The 20705-nt window shown below is 42.0% G+C and overlaps 1 protein-coding gene across 1 annotated transcript; it reads left to right on the top strand.

Moving 5' to 3' along the window:
• Window positions 1–2691: 2691 nt before the first annotated feature.
• Window positions 2692–4442, top strand: LOC149005170 (uncharacterized). Its single transcript, XM_089135806.1, has 4 exons — window positions 2692–2761; window positions 2812–3012; window positions 3118–3525; window positions 3625–4442. The coding sequence occupies exons 1-4, from the start codon at window positions 2692–2694 to the stop codon at window positions 4440–4442; spliced, it is 1497 nt and encodes a 498-aa protein (XP_088991932.1).
• The last annotated feature ends 16263 nt before the right edge of the window (window positions 4443–20705 follow it).

Raw genomic sequence — 20705 nt, 5'->3', positions numbered from 1 at the left:
TGTTGATTAGTGATATCTAAGCAGTAGAGAATTGCAAGAAGCTCGGTCTCCACCACTGAACATATAGGGATATGCAGGGGTGTAAACGGTTCAGGCCAGGCCGGTTTTGGGTTGGGCCTATGATCGCGTCGCTAACCAATCAAAAATAAAATCATATATTAATCTAGTTAGCAGAAAGTACAGGGTCGAACTAAGGGGAATTAAAAGGCTAAGTTACTAAGATTGAATTCAACAAAACTTAATTTAAAGTAAATCTAAATTATTTTTATTCTACTTAAGAAAAAACACAAAGAAATTAAACTATTAATCAATGCAATAACTTTAACTATAAATACGTGAGGATCTTTGGGATTTCAAATCCCAATGCTTTTTACTAACCGATATAACTCTATGCTTCAAAACAAATGATGGTCTTTCCTAGATATGTCCTATCTTTGCAAGACTATTGTCCTTCGGTGAAGCTTGGCATGCTTAGTTTGCTTAGCTATAGAGTATCTTCGATCAGACTCAAACACAATTAAAATGATCAACTAGAAGACATAGAATAATCAAATTAAAGAAACAAGCAATGGTTCATCTACATACCAAAGAAAAGGAACTAGATACTCATTACAACAAAGCTCATAAAACAAATAAAGATGAAATTTAGAGAGAGGGTTGTGGTCTTCTTCTTGCTCAATGAGAGAGAGAGAGATTAGAGCCAAGATTCGTATTCACCGTCTCCCTTTATGGTTGACTTCTCCTTTTATATATCCCGCATATAATGAATTTGTCCTCTTTACCCATCAATTCGACCTCTATTTGTTTAGAATCTAGGTAAACTCAAAACTAGAAAGTTGTAGATATTTCCATTATCTTTCTATATCATCTTGAATAACTGTAATCCGATTTCAGACGATAGAGATATGCCCAAAATACTCAAGGTGTGTCTCTTTCCACGATTTTCATATCTTATTACCAATTTTGTTTCTTGGACCTCCACTTGTTTCGTATTTGGCTAAGATTTGTGCTCTTCTTGCATTAATTATGTTAAATCTCAGCATTCATGATTTCTTGGACAACAAGATTGAATCATATGATTTTATTTTGATTAAAATCCTACAATATCTAATATATTTGGCACTTTGTTCCACATTATCTGTAATAACCAAAACCACCTTATTCCTAAAAAAATACACAAAATACTTAATTGGCACTCATTTAATTAATTAAATATGAAAAATTAATTCAAATAAATAATGATAAATGCATGCTTATCAAATACCCTCATACTTGAGTGTTTGCTAGTGTTGTGGAGAACATATAGCCCAAGGGGCTCCTTGGGAGAGACACATACCCCCACTTAGGTGGGCGTGCTACAATCCCTCGAGAAGTTCAGAGAGCCCCTCGGGAGGGATACACACCCCTGCTCGGGCAAGTGTGTTCCCTTCCCTCAGGAGGTTCAGAGAACCCCCTCGGGAGGAACACACACACCCACTCAGGTAAGTGTGTTCCCTTCCCTCGGGAGACTTAGAGAGCCATTTTGAGGAGAGAGCACATACCCACTTGGGATGGTGCGTATCATCCCCTCGGGAGCCATGTTTGAAAAGAGTACGAAAGGTAAGAAGACCTTCAATACCAAGAGTGACGTTGAAGACGACCAAGTCAAAAGGGTTAGTTACAGATAACTACTCAACATATCTGTTCCGAGACTTGGGGAGATGGATAAGCGAATAATGGCTCTATTAGGCCCGACAAAGAAGGGAGTGTGCTTCCTTAGATCTCTCGCCCACTCTTCAACAGAATAGGCGAAATACAAGGAGACGCCGTCTCCAGGTATCCTCTATATAAACATTCATCCTACAAAGAAAAAGGTATGAGATTCATCTTACCATTATTCACTACGCCTTGAGAACTCTCTCAAGGTCTTCTATTGTTGCCTAGACTAACTTGGGCGTTGGAGGCGGTTCCCCGGCCAATACTAGGCCGACCCATTCTTGTTTTCTTTGTGAGTGTAGGCATCTTAGCTATTCCCATTCAGCTGTAGAAGTCCTCCAGTGGTCATCCAAGTATCCAGCTCTAGAAAAAGTTTTAGACGCAACAAATTGGCGCCGTCTGTGGGGGAACCGTCACAGAAAGTCACGACGAGACGTACTACTAACCAGGTGACGAATTCCAATCAAGTTACTACTTGAGCAAGAGAAAGAGAGATAGAGAACGAGCGCGTAGGAGAACAAGTTCTCCCTTCTCCAGATCAACAAATTCCTATTCCAGAAGAAGTTCGAGAAGGATTCCCAAAGAATCCCCCAAGAACCATACTAACTCCATTTGGAGAAGGAGGTTCAGATCAACCCCCAATTCTGGTGACAGTTGCCGATTTACAAAATATGCAAAGGGAGGTCCAACAACAAATGTTGGAACTCCAAGGAGTTGTTCGAGGTTTAGTTCATTAAGTTGGGGTACCATCCGGACCCTCTCAAAATACATAAGAGGGACAAAAGCGTGAAGCTGCTTGACAGATTCGGGATAGGCAACGCCCAGTGAACGAAGTTCTCCGGGGACCTGGACAAACAATCGAGCATGTTGGAGAAGGATCTCAAGGAGTCCGTATTGAAGAACCACCTCTCAGAGGAAATCGGACTCTAGGAAGTGTGTTCAACCGTTTGGCCGGCCTCAGACAAACTCAAGATTTACCAAGAAGAGAATGTCGAAATGAAAGAGTTCGAAAATAGGAAGGCAAAAGCCAAGGAAGAAGGGATACGAGATCTGATAACCCCAGAGGGTCAGTCAGCCAATCGGGATCTTCTCATGAACCTACTTCCCAATATTTAGATCTTGGAAGTGTTCGGTCTCCACAAGGGCATCAAGAGGCGCATGGTCTCAGGAGAAGATTAGATGATTTGGAGAGGAAGCTTGATGATCGGGACCTTGATGACGACTATGATGTGGTCAACAAGAGAGCCCTTCTCGAAGAAATCATGAGAGCTCCTCTTCCACCCAACTTCATCATGTCGACGTTCACTCCATATGAAGGTAAGTCAAACCCTCATGAACATATTAGTTATTTCAAGTCTGTCATGGTAGTGATTGGCCGAGAAGATTAATTATTATGCCGAACTTTCCCGGCTTCTTTTAAAGGCGCAGCGATAAAGTGGTTTTCTAGCTTAAAGTCAAGATCTATCCGAAACTTCCAAGAACTAGGAAGAAAGTTCATTGCCCAGTTCCGAAGTTTTATTGGGAGTAAGAAGACAACAGATAGCCTCTTTGCCATCAGACAAAAGCCGAACGAGTCTGTTCGAGACTATCTCTTAAGATTTGATAAAGTGGCTATTGAAGTGGAAGAGTTGGATGCTACGGTGGCATACAATGCATTATGGAGTGGAATAACCCAACGATGCTTGCTAGAAGTATTACTTCAAGACAAGCCCAAGACTTATGGAGCCCTTCTCAAGAAATGCCAAAAGCAAGCGACGGTTGCAGAAGTTATTGAAAGTCGCAAAGAGTCCACAAAGGGAGCGAAGGAGAAGAAGAATTATGGAGAAAAAGGTCAGAACTCAAACGCTCGGGGAAAGGAAGACAAAAAAGGAAGTTGGAAAGAAAGACTCGCCAATGAGGACTTTACACCTCTCAATACTAAGAGGTCAGAAATCCTATTGCAAATTCGAGACAAAGACATCTTGAAGTGGCCGAGTAAGCTTAGAGCCCGACCCACAGATAGGAATATGACTAAGTATCATCACTTTCACAAGGACTATGGCCACCATACGAATGAGTGTAGAAATTTCAAGGTTGAGATCGAGAAACTCATCCAAGGAGGTCATCTTGAAAAATATCTTCAAAGGAAGCGACAAGATCGAGAGAAGTCTCCACCAAAAGCAACCAAAAGACCCAGATCTAAGAGTCTTGAACAGGCAGATAAGCATCCCGAGAAGAAGCCAGACCATCAAGAAGACTCTATTTATATTGTACTGGAAAATCCGACTGAAGAATCCATCAAGAAGGCTAAACAAAAAGCGCGCTTTGTGGGATCGATGCAGTTTTCGAGAAAACAAAGAAATGACTTATGTCCAGATCCAATAACCTTCACGGACGAAGACCTTAAAGGCATAACTACTCCTCATGATGATGCAATAGTCATCAAAGTGAAATTGGCGAATCATGAAGTTCACCGAGTCCTTGTTGACACAGGGTCTTCAGCCGACTTATTGTCTTACGAAGCATTCAAGAAATTAAAACTTGAAGATGAGATGATGAATCCATGTGGGACTCATCTATATGGATTCACAGGATCTTCAACCATATCCAAAGGAACTATCCAATTGGATTTAAGAATCGGGGAATCTCCTTGGGACACCGTTATCCAGTCAACTTTCATGGTGGTTCGAGATCTCTCGGCATATAACGTCTTACTCGGAGGCCAACTCTTAATGCCTTGGGGGCTGTGGTTTCTCCAAGACATATGAAGTTGAAGTTTCCAACAACAGCAGGAGTCGGGGAGTGCTCTTCCGATCAGCGACTCTCAAGACAATGCTATGTGAGTTATCTTAAGAAAGTAAGAAGATCCGAGAGATCGGGCAATACGATGAGTATAGAAGTTCGAGATGATCGAGATGAAGAAGCAATGCAGAGAGCCGAACCAGTTGAGAAGCTTGACCAAATTCAACTTCATCCGGATTTTCCCGAGAGAGGAACTATGATCTGTTCAGAACAACCTGCAGACTTCAAGAAGGAGCTGACCGAGTTTCTCCAGAACAATCTTGATGTATTCGCGTGGTCGGCTGAAGACATGCCCGGAATTGACCAAAGAATTGCAAAACATAGTTTGTGGATTAGAGAAGATGCAATTCCGATGATCCAAAGAAGGCAAAAAATTTCGCTCGAGAAACATGCCGCCATCAGGACGGGAGTGGAGAAGCTAGAGCAATCGTTTCATTAAGCCGATAGAATGCCCAACTTGGTTGGCGAATATAGTAATGGTGAAGAAGGCCAACGGAAAATGGAGAATGTGCACGGATTACACAGACTTGAATAAGGCGTGCCCTAAGGATTGCTATCCACTTCCCCGAATCGACTTGTTAATCAACGCCACAGCGGGACATGAAGTACTGAGCTTCATGGACGCTTACTTGGGATACAATCAGATTATGATGAATCCTAAGGACTAGAGGCACACGGCCTTCATGACGGATCGAGAAAGCTACTTCTATAAAGTAATGCCCTTCGGGTTGAAGAACGCCGGGGCAACCTACCAAAGAATGGTAAATAAGGTCTTCAAAGACCAGATTGGAAGGAATATGGAAGTATACATTGATGATATGCTCATCAAGAGTATAGTCTGAGGAAGTCATTTGGAAGATCTTGAAGAAGTCTTTGATATGTTGAGAACATATCAGATGAGATTAAATCCGGAGAAGTGTGCGTTTGGAGTTTCTTTCGGGAAATTCCTTGGATTTATGGTATCTCAAAGGGGAATTGAGGCAAACCCGGAAAAAATCAAAGCCTTGATTGAAATGGAATCACCAAAGACAGTTCGTGATATTCAATGTCTAACCAGAAGAGTAGCCGCATTGAATAGATTCATTTCAAGATCGGGCGAAAAATGTTTGCCCTTCTTCAAGGCTCTCAAGGAGCTCGGGAAGGCAAAGGACACGTTATGGACCGATGAATGTCAGCAAGCGTTCGAGAAGTTGAAGGAGAAGCTCGAGTCACCGCCCCTCTTAGCTATTCACATACTTAGCCATTTCTTCGGCAGCAGTAAGCGCAATATTAGTAAAGGAAGAAGGTACTTCACAAAACCCCATCTATTTCATAAGTCATGTTCTTGTGGATGTCGAGACGCGATATCCAGATGTGGACAAACAAGCTTTAGCTCTTATAAACGCATCTCGAAAACTCAAGCCATATTTTCGAGCACATCCGATTGTAGTCTTGACCAACTTCCCGTTGAAGAAGATCCTACAGAAGCCAGACTTAGCGGGAAGAATGGTAACGTGGGCTATTGAGTTAAGCGAGTACCAAATTGAGTTTCGAACTCGACCAGCTATCAAAGGACAAGTATTATCCGATTTCGTTCTTGAGAGTAACATAACCACTTCGGGAGAACAAGACCAACTTGGTCGGGAAAATTGGATTATGTATGTGGACGGCTCAAGCAACTCTTCGGGGAGTGGAGCAGGGCTATTGCTAATTAGCCCGGACGGGTTCACAATCCATTACGCTCTAAGATTTAACTTCAGAGCTTCCAACAATGAGGCTGAGTACGAAGCCCTTCTAGAAGGTCTAAGACTTGCTTGAGCCTTAAGAGTTCGTGAATTGGAAGTCCGAAGTGACTCTCAATTGATCGTGAATCAAGTTCGTGGTGTGTACGAGGTGAAAGAAACAAGAATGGCAAATTACTTGGCCAAAATTGATGGAAGTCGCCATTATTTCGATCAACTCGAAATAAAACAAATCCCAAGAAAAGAAGATGAAGTAGCAGATGAGTTATCCAAGCTAGCTTTATCCAAATATTCAACCTTAGGCTCAGCCGTCTATATTGAACAATTAGAGATTCCTAGTATTCAAGAGGTCGAGGCGATGGATATTGAAGAAGAACCTAGTTGGATGGATCCAATCATTGCATATTTAAAAAATGATATTCTTCCAGAAGACATCAAGGAAGCTAAGGCAATTAAGAATCAAGCAGTAAAGTTCACCATCCAAGAAGAGCAACTTTATAAAAGATCAATCACACAACCTCTTATAAAATGTGTTGGCCCTTCTAGAGCTCAATATGCCTTAGCCGAAGTACATGAAGGAATATGTAGAGCGCATATGGGGGGTCGGGCATTAGCCCATAAAATAATACGTTAAGGGCTTTATTGGCTGACTATTCAGAAGGATGCCATGGATTATGTCAAAAAATGCAAGCAATGTCAACTTCATGCATCTGTTCCAAGAACTCCGGCTGTCCCACTTACATCAGTCTCCAGCCCCATCCCTTTCACCATGTGCGGGATGGATCTTGTGGGAAAGCTTCCAAGGGCCACCCATAGTAGGGAATATGTGGTTGTTGCAATCAATTATTTCACTAAGTGGGTGGAAGCCAAACCTCTTTCGACCATTACTGAGAAGCAAATGCAGAAGTTCTTTGAAGAGAGGATCATCTATAGATTTGGAATTCCAAAGATCCTTGTGACCGATAACAGAAAACAATTTATCGGAGCGGGTTTCAAGAGTTTTTGTGAAAGATACCATATTGAGCATAGAACCTCATCTGTGGCATATCCGCAAAGCAATGGGCAGGTCGAAATAACCAATCGAACGCTCTTGGACGAGATAAAGAAACATCTGGAGTCAAGTCGGGCCAAGTGGGTAGAAGAGCTACCTAGTGTCCTTTGGTCATATCGAACCACAGCTCGAAATCCTACAGGAGAAACTCCTTTTATGTTGGCTTACGGTACCGAGGTACTTGTCCCAGTCGGAGTATTAGCAGGATCGAAGAGGTACAAAGACTTCGATGAAGAAGCAAACGAAGAAGGCTTAAAGAGTAACTTGGATCTTATTGATGAAGTTCGAAGCATGTCCGAATATCGAAATCAAAGATATCAGAAACAAGTAGCATGATACTTCAATACTCGGGTCAAGAGTAGAAGACATAGTCCGGGTGACTTAGTACTTCGCGAAGTTGCGGCATCCGACCCAAGAAACCAAGGGAAGCTCTCACCTACATGGGAAGGGCCGTATGACCGAACTTGGAATTCCATGAATCTTCGAAAATTCTATCAGTAGAATTAGTCAAGATATGTAGCACTTGCCAGCAAGTCGAATGACCATTTGATTTTCAATAAAATCTACGTCTCCATTTTTTATATCCCTTTTCCCATGAAGAAAGCTATAGCGAAGAATACACAAGTGCCCAAAGAAAGAAGAACCCATGAGAGTTCTTGAATTATAACAAATTCAAGAACCCAAGAGCGTTCTTAAGATTAGGAAGAGCCCAAGAGAGTTCTTGACTTATAACAAGTTCAAGAACCCGAGAGCGCCCTTCAAAGAAAGAAGAACCCAGGAGAGTTCTTGAATTATAACAAATTCAAGAACCCGAGAGCGTTCTTAAGATTAGGAAGAGCCCAAGAGAGTTCTTGACTTATAACAAGTTCAAGAACCCAAGAGCGCCCTTCAAAGAAAGGAGAGCTCAGGAGAGTTCTTGAATTATAACAAATTCAAGAACCCGAGAGCATTCTTAAAATTAGGAAGAGCCCAAGAGAGTTCTTGACTGATGACAAGTTCAAGAACCCGAGACCGCTCTTCACATCAAGAAGAACCCAAGAGAGTTTTTGACTTGTACAAGTTCAAAAAACCTGAGAGTGTTCTTAAAAACAAAGAAAGCCCAAGATTTGATAGATTTCTCTAAGGCATTACACTCGGGGAGTAACTCGGGTAGCCGCTCTGGAGAAATCTCAAAGTAATCTTCATAAACGAAAACCCAAGGAAGGTTTTCAAAGCATAGATTTCTCTAAGGCATTACGCTTGGGGAGTAACTCGGGTATCCGCTCGGGAAGTAACTCGGGTATCCGCTCGGGAGAAATCTCAGAGTAATATTCAGAAACGAAAATCCAAGGAAGGTTTTCAAAGCATAGATTTCTCTAAGGCATTACGCTCAGAGAGTAACTCGGGTATCCACTTGAGAGAAATCTCAGTGTAATATTTAGAAACAAAAATCCAAGGAAGGTTTTCAAAGCATAGATTTCTAAAGGCTATACGCTCGGGAGAAATCTCAGAGTTTTCTTTAGACAAGAAAAACAAAGATTTCTTAAGAGGCTAAATTTCTTTAAGGCATTACGCTCGGGGAGTCATTAGGGAAGCTACTCGGAAAGGGAAGAAAAGCATAACACCTAAGTTACTAGCAGACAATCACAAAGTTGAAAGATAACCCCATCAAGTTAATCTTCAAAATATTTGGCCAAGATGACCAATATTACAAAAACAAGTTGCAAACTGATAGTACAAAAACAAGTTGCAGAAAAGAAGAAAAAAATGCAGGAAAATGAAGCCAAATTTTCTCTCACATAAGAAACCTAACTCTCGGGAGGATCTTACTCTTCGGGAAGACGAAGGGTTGGTTCAATGAACTCAATCTCAAGCTCATCTTCGGGAGTATCCTTTACCATGGAAGTCTCTCTTTCAAAGCTATCTCCAGTACCCTCCTCTTCAACGTCATCAACTTAGAGAAGGGGATCGGGAGGGCTAAACGGTTCCTTGCACTGAACCCCCTTGGGCAAAGCTTTCTCAAGCTTCTCATATACCCTCCCATCCAACATATCAGATAACTCCTTGGGGTTAGGAATATCGACTCGCTGAAGAACTGCAGTAAAAGCATCATCAAGACCCAGGCGATAGGCAGTGACGGAGAGATCAGTCTGAAGTCTCTTGAATTGAGGAGTGCCAAAGTAGGAAGTAAGAATCTCCTTTTGGACGAGGTCAGGAACTTCGTCAACACTAACAGGAAGTTTCCCGGCACGCACTTCAGAACAAAGCTGGAGAACGAGGGACTCCATATTCTCTTTCCCGATCGCGAACTCCTCCTTCTCCCTAAGAGCCTCCTCCAGGCCTTTTTTGGCTCGAGAAAGCTCTTCTTCAAGAACTGAGTTTCTTTCTGATATCTCTCTCAGTCTCAGGCTCTTCTCTTCATCCTGTTTCTTCAAAGACTCAACCTTCATCCTCACACCAGAAAGCTCAACATTGACTCGACCATGGGCTTGCTCAGCTGCTTGAAGTTGATCAGGTAAGATGCTCGAGCGAATCATACACTCTCCCATGTCATGAGCTCCCCCTGAGAAGTATTTGAAGCAAGTTTGGAATATCAAGTTACAAAATTTACCTCAAAAGCTACATAGCCAAATAACGGAAGAAGAGATTACCTATAAGCATTCGCATAAAATTTGTCGTCAGGAAGAGTTCTCAGATGCTGACGATCCGACGGGACCATCCCTTCAAGAAGCTAAGATCGAGCAGCATTGGGGTCCCCAAGAACAGTATCATCAGAAGTCCGGTTCCATTCGGGAACAAAGACTAGAGAAGCCCTGGCAGACTCCTCAGCAGTGTCCTAGGGAGCCCGAGGCCTCTTTGAAGGTTTGCCCGAACGGCTAGAAGGGGACACTTGAGGAACGCCAACCTCGGGAGGACCCCCTATAGGACCAGTAGAAGCACTTCTCTTGGAACTTTTCTTCAAGTATCCTGAGGGTTTAACCGAGCCAGGAGCGCTTAGCGCCTGAATAATGGGACTAGCTTCTTTGGTAGTAATCTTCTTGGCGGGTTTGCGGGCGAATGCTTCTTTGGTGCAACCACTAGCAGTAGCCTGAAGAGCATTGATATCTAATTTGCTGGCCACTACAACAACAAACAAAAAAGATTAGAAGAAACAGAGTAAGAGAATCAAAAAACTTAAGAATGTCAAAGAATAAGGGGCTCACCCGGAGAGAGACCCCACAACTGTAAGATAGATGGATACTCAGAAGAGTACCCATGAACTGTGGCTGAATCCCCCTCAACCCATGTAATCCTCTCTAGGCCGCTCCTTCAGTGGCGGACAACTTAACGGGCTTATTGGGTTCTTCAAGTTCCATATTTGTTTTCTTCACAAAGGCAGTCGGGAAGGACGACAGGATTGGGGGCTTGCAAAAAAAGAAGTGATGTCTCCACCCCTTGGTGGATGTCGGCATAGTGCCCGGCAGGATTATGTTGCCCGACCAATCAACCACGTCAGTTTCCCAATGGTTAAGAGAAAGCCAACCCCGCTGGGATTGACTCTTGACTTCGAAGAATTGACGAAGAAGAGGAAAAGTTGGCTTAACCCCAACATTGTAGCAAAAACCAACGAAGCTAGTTATGTTTCTCCAACTATTCGGGATTAAATTAGAAGGAGAAATCTCATAATGGTTGAGTAGATCTTCTATAATCCGCTGCACCAGAAGATGAAGACCTCCCAAGAAGGCATCAAAATAAAGGGAAAGTGTCTCTTCAAGGGGCTCCCAACCTGACTAGACTCAGATGGGAGGAGGAAGGAATAATCATTAGGAACTTCATAGAAGTCCTTCAAGCGCTTAAGATGAATTTGCTTGAGATCGCCGGGGTAAAATTCGGGACCCGAAAGCTTTCGGTCATAATCAATATGAGAGGGGGTTTCAGCTTATTCTTTTCCTCAAGAACCACCTCCTACAAAAGCAATTCAGCATGAAGAAGTGGAGGCCTACGGTTCCTAGAATCCGGAGGACGGGATGAGGTGAAGAATGCCTCTGACGAACAACTTGAGATTGAGCAGGAAAAGGTTGACTAATCTTATCAACTTCCTGATGATCAGAATAAGGAATTGAATAAGGCTCAAAGTTAATCAAGTCAGGTCCTAAGTCAAAACATAAGGGTTCTTGACTAATCGGGTCATCCCTAGCTAAGTCAACCGCCGCTCTCACTGTTAAATGAATGAACTCATGATCTCAATATGAGATCATAGTGTTATATTTATAGAATATGAGAACATTACAATATGAGAAATAATGCATATGTGCTATTCTCTAACACCCTCCCGCAAAGTCAAGGGTCCCTCAAGGACCTTGAGTTTGGACCGAAGAAGACAAAAACGAGCAGAAGAGAGAGCTTTTGTAAGAACATCCGCTAATTGGTCAGTGGTAGAGACATAGCGAACACAAAGATCATGCTTAGCAACCTTATCACGAACAAAGTGAAAATCAACCTCAATATGCTTCGTGCGTGCATGAAACACAGGATTCGCTGTCAAATATGTGGCACCAATATTATCACACCATAAGACTGGAGGAGAAGCTTGGGAGATCCCCAATTCCCTTAGAAGAGATTGAACCCATGTAAGTTCGGTAGTAGCTAGGGCTAAAGCACGATATTCACTCTCAGTGCTAGAACGAGCAAGCGTAGACTGCTTGGATTGCCAAGAAATAAGATTGGGACCCAGGTAAATAAGATAACCACTCTGCGATTTTCGATCAACAACGCAACCTGCCCAATCAGCATCAGAGTAGGCGTCTAAAGATGTAGAAGAAGACGGTGTGATATGAAGACCAAATAATAGAGTACCCTTCAAGTAACGCAGCAATCTTTTAAGAGCAACCCAATGAACCTCTTGTGGAGATGCCAAAAATTGACAGAGCTTATTTACTGCATATGATAAATCCGGGCGAGTAAGAGTGACATATTGAAGACCACCAACTAGGCTTCGATATAATGCGGGATCAACCATGGGTTTATCAGTTGCATCAGAAAACCGAAGAGAGGAGGACATCGGAGTGGAAATAGGCTTTACATCCAATAAGTCTGCTCGATCTAGAAGAGTAGTAATATATTTTTGTTGTGAGAGAAGAATGCCGTTTTTGAGAGGAATAAGCTCAACTCCCAAAAAATAACGAGCGGGACCTAAATCTTTGAGAGCAAACTCAGAAGATAACGTGCATAATAAAGCATCAATAGCATGTGAAGAAGGCCCAGTGATGAGTATATCATCAACATAAACAAGGACATACAGTGGTGCTGTAGGATGATGCCGTATGAACAATGAGGAATCAGTTTTAGAACCAGCAAAACCATGATGGAGAAGAAAGGTACTAAGACGTTGAAACCATGCCCGAGGCGCCTGTTTGAGACCATATAGGGATTTCTTGAGTTTACAAACATAAGAAGGATATCTAGAATCCACATATCCAGGAGGTTGTTGCATATAGACCTCCTCGGTCGTGAGGTACCGTTCGAAAACGCATTGTTGACATCAAGTTGGCGAATGGGCCAGTTGAAAGAGACAGCCAAGGCAATAACAATGCGAATGGTAGTGGGTTTCACCACGGGACTAAAAGTTTCGTCATAGTCCAACCCGTATTCTTGTGTATACCCCTTAGCCACTAAACGAGCCTTGTAGCGGTCTATGGTTCCATCAGCCTTATGTTTGATACGATAAAGCCACTTACATCCAATTACTCGACGGTCCAAAGGTGGAGGGGTGAGGACCCAAGTGTGATTGGTCAAAAGAGCATTAAACTCATTATCCATTGCAGTACGCCAAACAAGGGATTTTGATGCTTGACCATAAGAAGTGGGGTCGTTGTTAGAAGAGATATGAGTAAGGAGAGCTAGTGGAACCGGATACCTAGAAGCATAGTAGCTTTTAGGTACTTTGAGAGTACGGGTTCCATCTTTTGAACGAGTCACCATATGATGTTTAGAGATCACATTAGGATGTGAGTTGTCATCAAAGTGTGGGGAATTAAAAACATCATTAACAGAAACAGTCCCTGGTAAATGTTCATAGACAGTCCTTGGTTTATTTACAGCAGCATGACCAAAATTAGAAAGGCCTTTAACAAAATCAGGAGGATTTGTTGCAAACGTATCATGTAAAACAGCAGTAGTAGACCCACAAGGAGGTTGAATGTTTGCTGCAGAATGATTCAGCTGAGAAGGATCAGCAGCAACAAGTACATCATTCAGAGAAGTAAGAGAGCCATTTGAAGAAACCAAAGGAGGATCACTTGAGTAAACAGCAACTTCATGACGTCCAGGTGAAGAACCCAAATCAGTGGCAGATTTTCCATGAATAGCAGCCTCTGAAAAATCTTTTGTAGTATCAGCAACTTCAAAATTATCAGGCAGAGGATCCAAAACAGCTGCAGAAATTTCATGTACAAGCAATCTGCTGAAGGTGCATGCATACAATCTGAAACAGAAGTGGAGAAGTCTTCTTGCAGTAGCCTAGAACCAGGAACAGCAACTGGTTGATTGTTCAGAACAGTGGGTGCAGGGGCTGATGCTCCAGAATTGTCTTGTAATATACGTGATGCATGACGATGATTCCCATGTGAAGAAGGAAAAACAGAAGCACAATTTTGAGAAGTTGATTTGAAAAATGAATGTGCTGGTAAAGAAGGAGAAGAAACATATAAAGGAGATTGTGAAAGAGGAGAAGAAGAAGAAGACAAAGGTACGACGAAATGGAAAAGAAGATTCATCAAAAATGACATGACGAGAAATGATAACCCGTCCAGTGGATAAGGACAAGCATTTATACCCATGATGTTTAGGACTGTAGCCAATAAAAACAGAGGCAGATGACCTAAAATTGAGTTTATGATTACGAAAAGGTCGTAGACATGGAAAACAACTGCAGCCAAAGACTTTAAGAAAAGTATAATCTGGATGGCGATTAAAAAGCTTATGAAAAGGAGTGTCAGACTTTAAAGCAGTAGTAGGTAGGCGATTAATGATGAAGACAGCAGTAGAAAAAGCCTCAGACCAAAATTTTAATGGCAAACCAGAGTGAGCAAGTAAAGAAAGACCCATTTCTACAATATGACGGTGTTTACGTTCAACACGACCATTTTGTTCAGATGTGTGAGGACATGACAACCGATGAATAATACCACAAGACTGTAAAAAAGTGGTAAAACTCCTAAATTCCCCACCCCAGTCAGATTGAAAGCTTTTAAGAGTGCAAGAGAATTGATTTTCAGCAAGAGCTTTAAAGATTTGAAAAACCTGAAGAGCATCAGACTTTTTAGTAATTGTGTAAAGCCATGTAAAGCGGGTAAAATCATCTACAAAGGAAATATAATAACGATGACCATCATTAGAAAGAACAGATGAAGGCCCCCACAAATCAGAGTAAACAAGTTGAAGTGGGGCAGAAGTAGTTGTGGAGCAAGAAAGAAAAGGTAACCTGTGTGATTTACCTAATTGACAAGCAGAGCAAACAGAAGAGGAACAAGAACTAGAAGAGGGTAGATGAAATTGATTTAGTAAACGAGTCACAGTGGGAAAACTAGCATGGCCTAAACGAGAATGCCAAACATCAGAAGAAACACAGAGACTAGAAAGGGCAGTAACAGAACTATCATGCAAAGTCACAGGAGTCTCAGAAATTCCATTATCAGCAGGACCTTGGAGAAGGACCAGGCCCGAGCACCGATCCTTAATAACAAAACCACAAGCACCAAATTCAATCACAACATCATTATCACAAGCAAACCGATGCACAGACAACAAGTTATGAGCAGCAGTAGGTACATGAAGAACATTGGCAAGATGAAAATTATGATCATTAACAGAGAAAGACGAAGATCCAAAGATGAGAGATTGACAGACCGAACCATCACCAAGACGAATCGAATCGGGACCAAGATACTCTGCCGGTGAACTGAGAGCACTCAAATCAGAAGTAATGTGATGAGAAGCACCCGAATCAGGTATCCAATGCATAACATCACGATTTGCTCTATATGACTCAGATCCTGAAGTAGCAACATTAGCTCTAGGAGAATTCCAAGACGAAGCAGATCCTGAAACAGAGCTTGAAGCATAGCGCTGAAGATGATAGCAAGATTTGGCATTATGACCTGGACGATCGCAGATCTGACAAAACAAAGATGAACCACGACCACCATAACGCCCTCCAGAGGAGGCAAAACGACCACCAAAACGACCATTAGAGAACCTTGAATTGAAAGAACGCGAGGCAGAACCACCGCGAGATAGGCGAGAAGAGGTAGTCGCCACTTGAGCAGTAACATTGGTAAGATCGTGTAAAGCAGAAGACAACCTCATCTCTTCACAATATAAAAGACCATACAGATCCGAAATCTTGATCGGAGTGTCGCGAGTAGTGACTGAGGTAACAAACGCCTGATATTCAATGCTCAAACCACCAAGAATAAACAACACCAAATCTGAGTCAGAGATCGGCTGAGAAGCGAGAGCAAGGGCATCAGAAATTTTCTTGAGTTTGAGCAAATAATCTGCCATCGAATCAGAACCTTTTTTAACGTGATGAAGTTGCATACGCAACTGCATAACCCTCGCCTGAGAAGAAGAAGCAAACGTTGATGACAAGGCAGACCAAACTGCAGCAGATGTGCTAAGACCTACCACTTGCGAATGAACAGGCTCCGTGAGACTTGACAAAATCCAACTGAGCAGAAGCTGATCTTGATATTGCCAAGTTAGGAAGTCAGGATTGTCGATTGGTGAAGACGAAGTGGAATCCAAGAATGGTGAAGGCCTAGGGTTTGTACCATCAATCAGCCCCATCATGCCATAACAAATGGAGCGAAGCAGAGGAAGAAATTGACTCTGCCAAACAAGATAGTTCTCAGAGGTTAACCTAATTGAGAGAAAATGATGGATATTGGAAAAACCCATTGATGAAGAAGAAGAACCAGTCGGAGACGCCATGGAAGGGACAGATGCAGAAGTAACCGTATCAGAAAACATGAAAAGCAAGAAAAGATCAAGAATCGAGCAAAGAACAAGGAGAGAGGAGAGAGAAAAAGGAGCGCAGGTGAGCAAGGAGAAAAAGACCAAAAAGTCCTCAGGAGCGAACCTTCGGTGATGATACCATGTTAAATGAATGAACTCATGATCTCAATATGAGATCATAGTGTTATATTTATAGAATATGAGAACATTACAATATGAGAAATAATGCATATGTGCTATTCTCTAACACTCACAACTTCTTGAGAGTCAACATAGTCGAGAAGATCTTCTTTGCGAGAATAATGCACAGAATGAGTTCGAGAAGAGGCTTCGGGACTCAAAACCTCCATGGCCGGGACCTCCCTAAGGGAAGACTATCGGGCTAATTCTTTGACCCTAAGGGAAGATGGATGGGCTAATTCTTTGCCTTTTCTCAACTTATCCATGATTGCAGAAATGGTAAAGAAAAAGAAATCAAGAAGAGTTAGAAGAGAGTTCCTGGTTGAAGAGTTGAAGAGCAAAGACGAAGAAAGCAAGAGCTAGCGATGTAGTGAAGGAGACTTCAGAGACAAAACGGTTGCAAGCAAAAGAGTCAAAATGAGGTTATACCTCTATTTATAGTGAAAGTGAGGAAATGAAGAAGCAAGATCTAACGGTCAAAAATCGATCGAGGCGACGGTTGAGATCAAGAATGCGAAAGGTCGCAATCCAACGGTTGGCGATGAAATGACACAACGGTTGAGATTGAGGATACTAAAGATCACGATCGGATGGCCGAGAATCAAAGACTTCAAAGGTTGGGATTATGTCACCGTTGGCATACCAAGAGTTGCAATGAAGACAAATTAATGCGGTGGTTGGAAGTTAAGAATAGCAACGTTTAAGAAGAATTTTGAAGAAACGGCTTTCGTCATTTAATACGACATATACCCAGGAATCTCTAAAGAAAACATGACCTTTGAAAAGATGCGAGAAAAGCATTCCATACGTTCAAGAAACCAATCGCACGGAATGGGGGGCTCTGTTGTGGAGAACATATAGCCCGAGGGGCCCCTCAAGAGAGACACACACCCCAACTCGGGTAGGTGTTTCCCCCTCCCTCAGAGATTCCAGAGAACTCCCTTGGGAAGGACACACACCCACTCAGGTGGGCGTTCGCCAATCCCTCGGGAAGTTCAGAGAGCCCCTCGGGAGGGACACACACCCCCGCTCGGGCAAGTGTGTTCCCTTCCCGGGAGGTTCAGAGAACCCCCTTGGGAGGAACACACACCCACTCGGGTAAGTGTGTTCCCTTCCCTCGGGAGACTTAAAGAGCCCTTTTGAGGAGAGAGCACATACCCACTCGGGATGATGCGTATCATCCCCTCGGGAGCCATGTTTGAAAAGAGTACAAAAGGTAAGAAGACCTTCAATACCAAGAGTGACGTTGAAGATACAGATAACTACTCAACATATCTATTCTGAGACTTGGGAAGATGGATAAGCGAATAACGGCTCTATTAGGCCCGACAAAGAAGGAAGTGTGCTTCCTTAGATCTCTCGCCCACTCTTCAACAGAATAGGCAAAATACAAGGAGACGCCGCCTCCAGGTATCCTTTATATAAACCTTTATCCTACAAGGAGAAAGGTATGAGATTCATCTTACCATTATTCACTACGCCTTGGGAACTCTCTCAAGGTCTTCTATTGTTGCCTAGACTAACTTGGGCGTCGGAGGCGGCTCCCCGGCTAATACTAGGCCGGCCCGTTCTTATTTTCTTTGTGAGTGTAGGCATCTCGGCTATTCCCATTTGGCTGTAGATGTCCTCCAGTGGTCATCCAAGTATCCTGCTCTTGAAGAAGTTCTAGACGCAATAGCTAGTCCTCGTGCAAAATAAAACAATAAAAGCAATACTGAAAATAAATAAATAAAAAGACCTAACTCACTTTCGTAGGAATTGCGGTTGCACTTAGCATGTGCAACAAGCCTTTAAACCCCTAATTTAGCTTAGTGGACGAGTTGTGTCTCATGAGTGTTTGCAGAGAATATACACTCAAAATTATTAAGTGCTTTTCTAATCGTTTAGGCAATGAACTGGTGGGCTAAAGATAAGAGGAAACTTCTTGATTGAATTTTTTGCCGAGAACTAGACTCAAGAGAGGGTGTAAAGAGCTTAAGTATGGAAAAGAGTAAAAAGATAGATTACGAAACAAAGACACTTCATTAAAGATTGAAGGGAATATAGGCACCACCGTACTTAAGCTCTTTACACCCTCTTTTGAGTCTAGTTCTCGGCAAACAATTCAATCGAGAAGTTTCCTCTTATCTTCAGCCCTCCAGTTCACTTGTAGATAAGACTACTCTAGGTATCAAGCAATACCAAGAACCCAAGATCTAAGCAATATTGATCTTCTTAAACATTTCACATTTATAAGCACATTAATTAACTTATTTCTTTAATGCACACAATTCTAGTTTGTGCAATGTCTCGCCTCTTAAGCTTTCTAGATGGCCTATGTAACGAGTGTTAGGTCAGCTGCTCTCAAGCCAGATGGCCTTAAGGGACTAGGTGTAGAACACCCCTCGAACGTACTTACTCAAGCCAACTAGGCTACAAGCCAAGACTGGACCAAAAACACCCCAACTGTTTGACATGAGGCACGATGTTGGTGATGCTAAGACTCGGTTACTTAGAAGGAGGTCTAAACTTTAAACTTTAGTATAATTTTTTTGCTTCTTTCTTTTCACATTATACTTCAATTAAATTCACATTTAAACAATCTAAACTTGGTCTTAACTTGTCTCCATAAGCACAAGGCAATACAAGACAACTAGATGGTCAAACCTTTCGAACTACCTAGAGTTCTTATTTTCTGATTCAACCTTAGTCTCAAAATGTAAAACCCATTACTATTCTCTCAAGAGACTGTTCATCAAATTAGATGGGATTTTTAAAACCCTTAAACTCTTATTTTGTATCTAGGCAAGGAATTAAAATGTAATTCTTACCAAAGCCAAAAAATAATTTAAGCACTTTTAATCTTTGTGACAATGCACACTTTTAATCTTTGTGACAATGCGCACTTTTAGTCTTTGTGACAATGCTCTACCAACTATGAGTTGACACCCCCCCCCCCCCCCACTTAAATTATGTAGTGACCTCAGTGCATGCAAGATATAAAGGAAAAGAAGAACATAATAGAAGTAAATAAAGGAAAGATTGTACCTGATGTTTGAAATTGTGATAGAGCACATAACAGTAAAACCTAACAAACAAACAAATAAAAGAAAAGAAAAAGAACAAGAAATATCATCTAAACAAAGGGGTTGCCTCCTATAAAGCGCTAAGTTTAGAGTCTTCAGCCAGACTCTGTGAGAGACTCATGAAGAGTCTTGAGGCAAGTCTTCTAGGTCCAACTCCTTAATAAGTTGGCCATTATCTAGGCCATCTACATAAAGCTTCAATTGCTGACCAGTAACCATTAAAGTGTGGGTTCCAAATTTGGTCAATAAATGGCAAGGGGAAGTGATCATTCTTCATAACATTGTTCGACTTTCGATAATAGCAGTACAAGTTGGGACAAGATCATCATTGTCATTTGGAACCACCTTGATGCTGGATTTTGTAGGGACAACTTGGGTAGGACTAACCCATTCACAATCAGAGATAAAGTAGACAATGTTATCATCTAACTAGTTAATTACAACATTTTTCCCTACCTTTCTCATGTTAGGATTCAGACGACACTGAGGATCCCTACGGGGTTTCGCTCCATCCTCACAATTTCTCCTAGGCATACATATAGAAGAGTCTATGCCCTTAAGATCAGCTAAGTACCAACTAATGGCTATCTTGAATTCAAAAAGCACTCCTAAAAGTTGGTATTCTTGCCTAGGTGATAGATCAGACGAAATAATGACATGCAAGGTTTCATTTTCCCTAAGAATGCATACTTTATATTGGAAGGGAGAGGTTTAAGATCCAACTTAGAGGGAGATATGAGGGATGAGGGTTGGGGAGATGCAGCCAATGGAGGTAGAGGCTCAAATCTAAATGTGAATGGTGACTGCTCCAAAGAAGTGGAAGAGTCCAACAATGTGTTGATTCCTATATATTTAGGTCAGATTCCCCAAATGTTAAGTAATGCTACAGGGGATCATCAATAAGCATGTTTGAAGTATAATCAACCACTACCTCATCAATAAGGTTAATCGCAAAGCACTCTTCATCCCTATTTGGGCTTAAGGATGCATTAAAGATGTTGACTCTTAAGTTTCTTATTACCAAATGATATGTCACACCCCACCCGCTGGTCTCGGTTACCCGCTCGACAACCCGTGGGAGCGATCCGTCACAAGATCCACGGTTCTAGTCTATCAATAATGATAAATGCAAGTAAAGACAATTATGAGCAAGAATAGTTCAATAATTAAATAAAAGGATTACAGGAGTCCAAATACTCCAAATAAATAATCAAGAAAAGAATAAATAATCAAAAT

This window comes from Hakea prostrata, chromosome 9 (genome assembly GCF_041222555.1).
Source record: "Hakea prostrata isolate BN-2017 chromosome 9, UWA_Hpros_2, whole genome shotgun sequence".
NCBI classification, from domain to species: domain Eukaryota; kingdom Viridiplantae; phylum Streptophyta; class Magnoliopsida; order Proteales; family Proteaceae; genus Hakea; species Hakea prostrata.
The sequence above is the reverse complement of the archived record's forward strand: the minus strand, read 5'-3'. Positions and strand labels throughout refer to the sequence as shown.

What these genes read in the sequence shown, in the direction of transcription:
- LOC149005170 (XM_089135806.1), top strand. Translation starts at nt 2,692, where the DNA reads ATGAAAGAGTTCGAAAATAGGAAGGCAAAAGCCAAGGAAGAAGGGATA. An exon ending in GACGTTCACTCCATATGAAG is followed by an intron (nt 3,013 to 3,117) that starts GTAAGTCAAACC and finishes CTTCTTTTAAAG; the next exon opens with GCGCAGCGATAAAGTGGTTT. An exon ending in GAAGAATTATGGAGAAAAAG is followed by an intron (nt 3,526 to 3,624) that starts GTCAGAACTCAA and finishes CTAAGAGGTCAG; the next exon opens with AAATCCTATTGCAAATTCGA.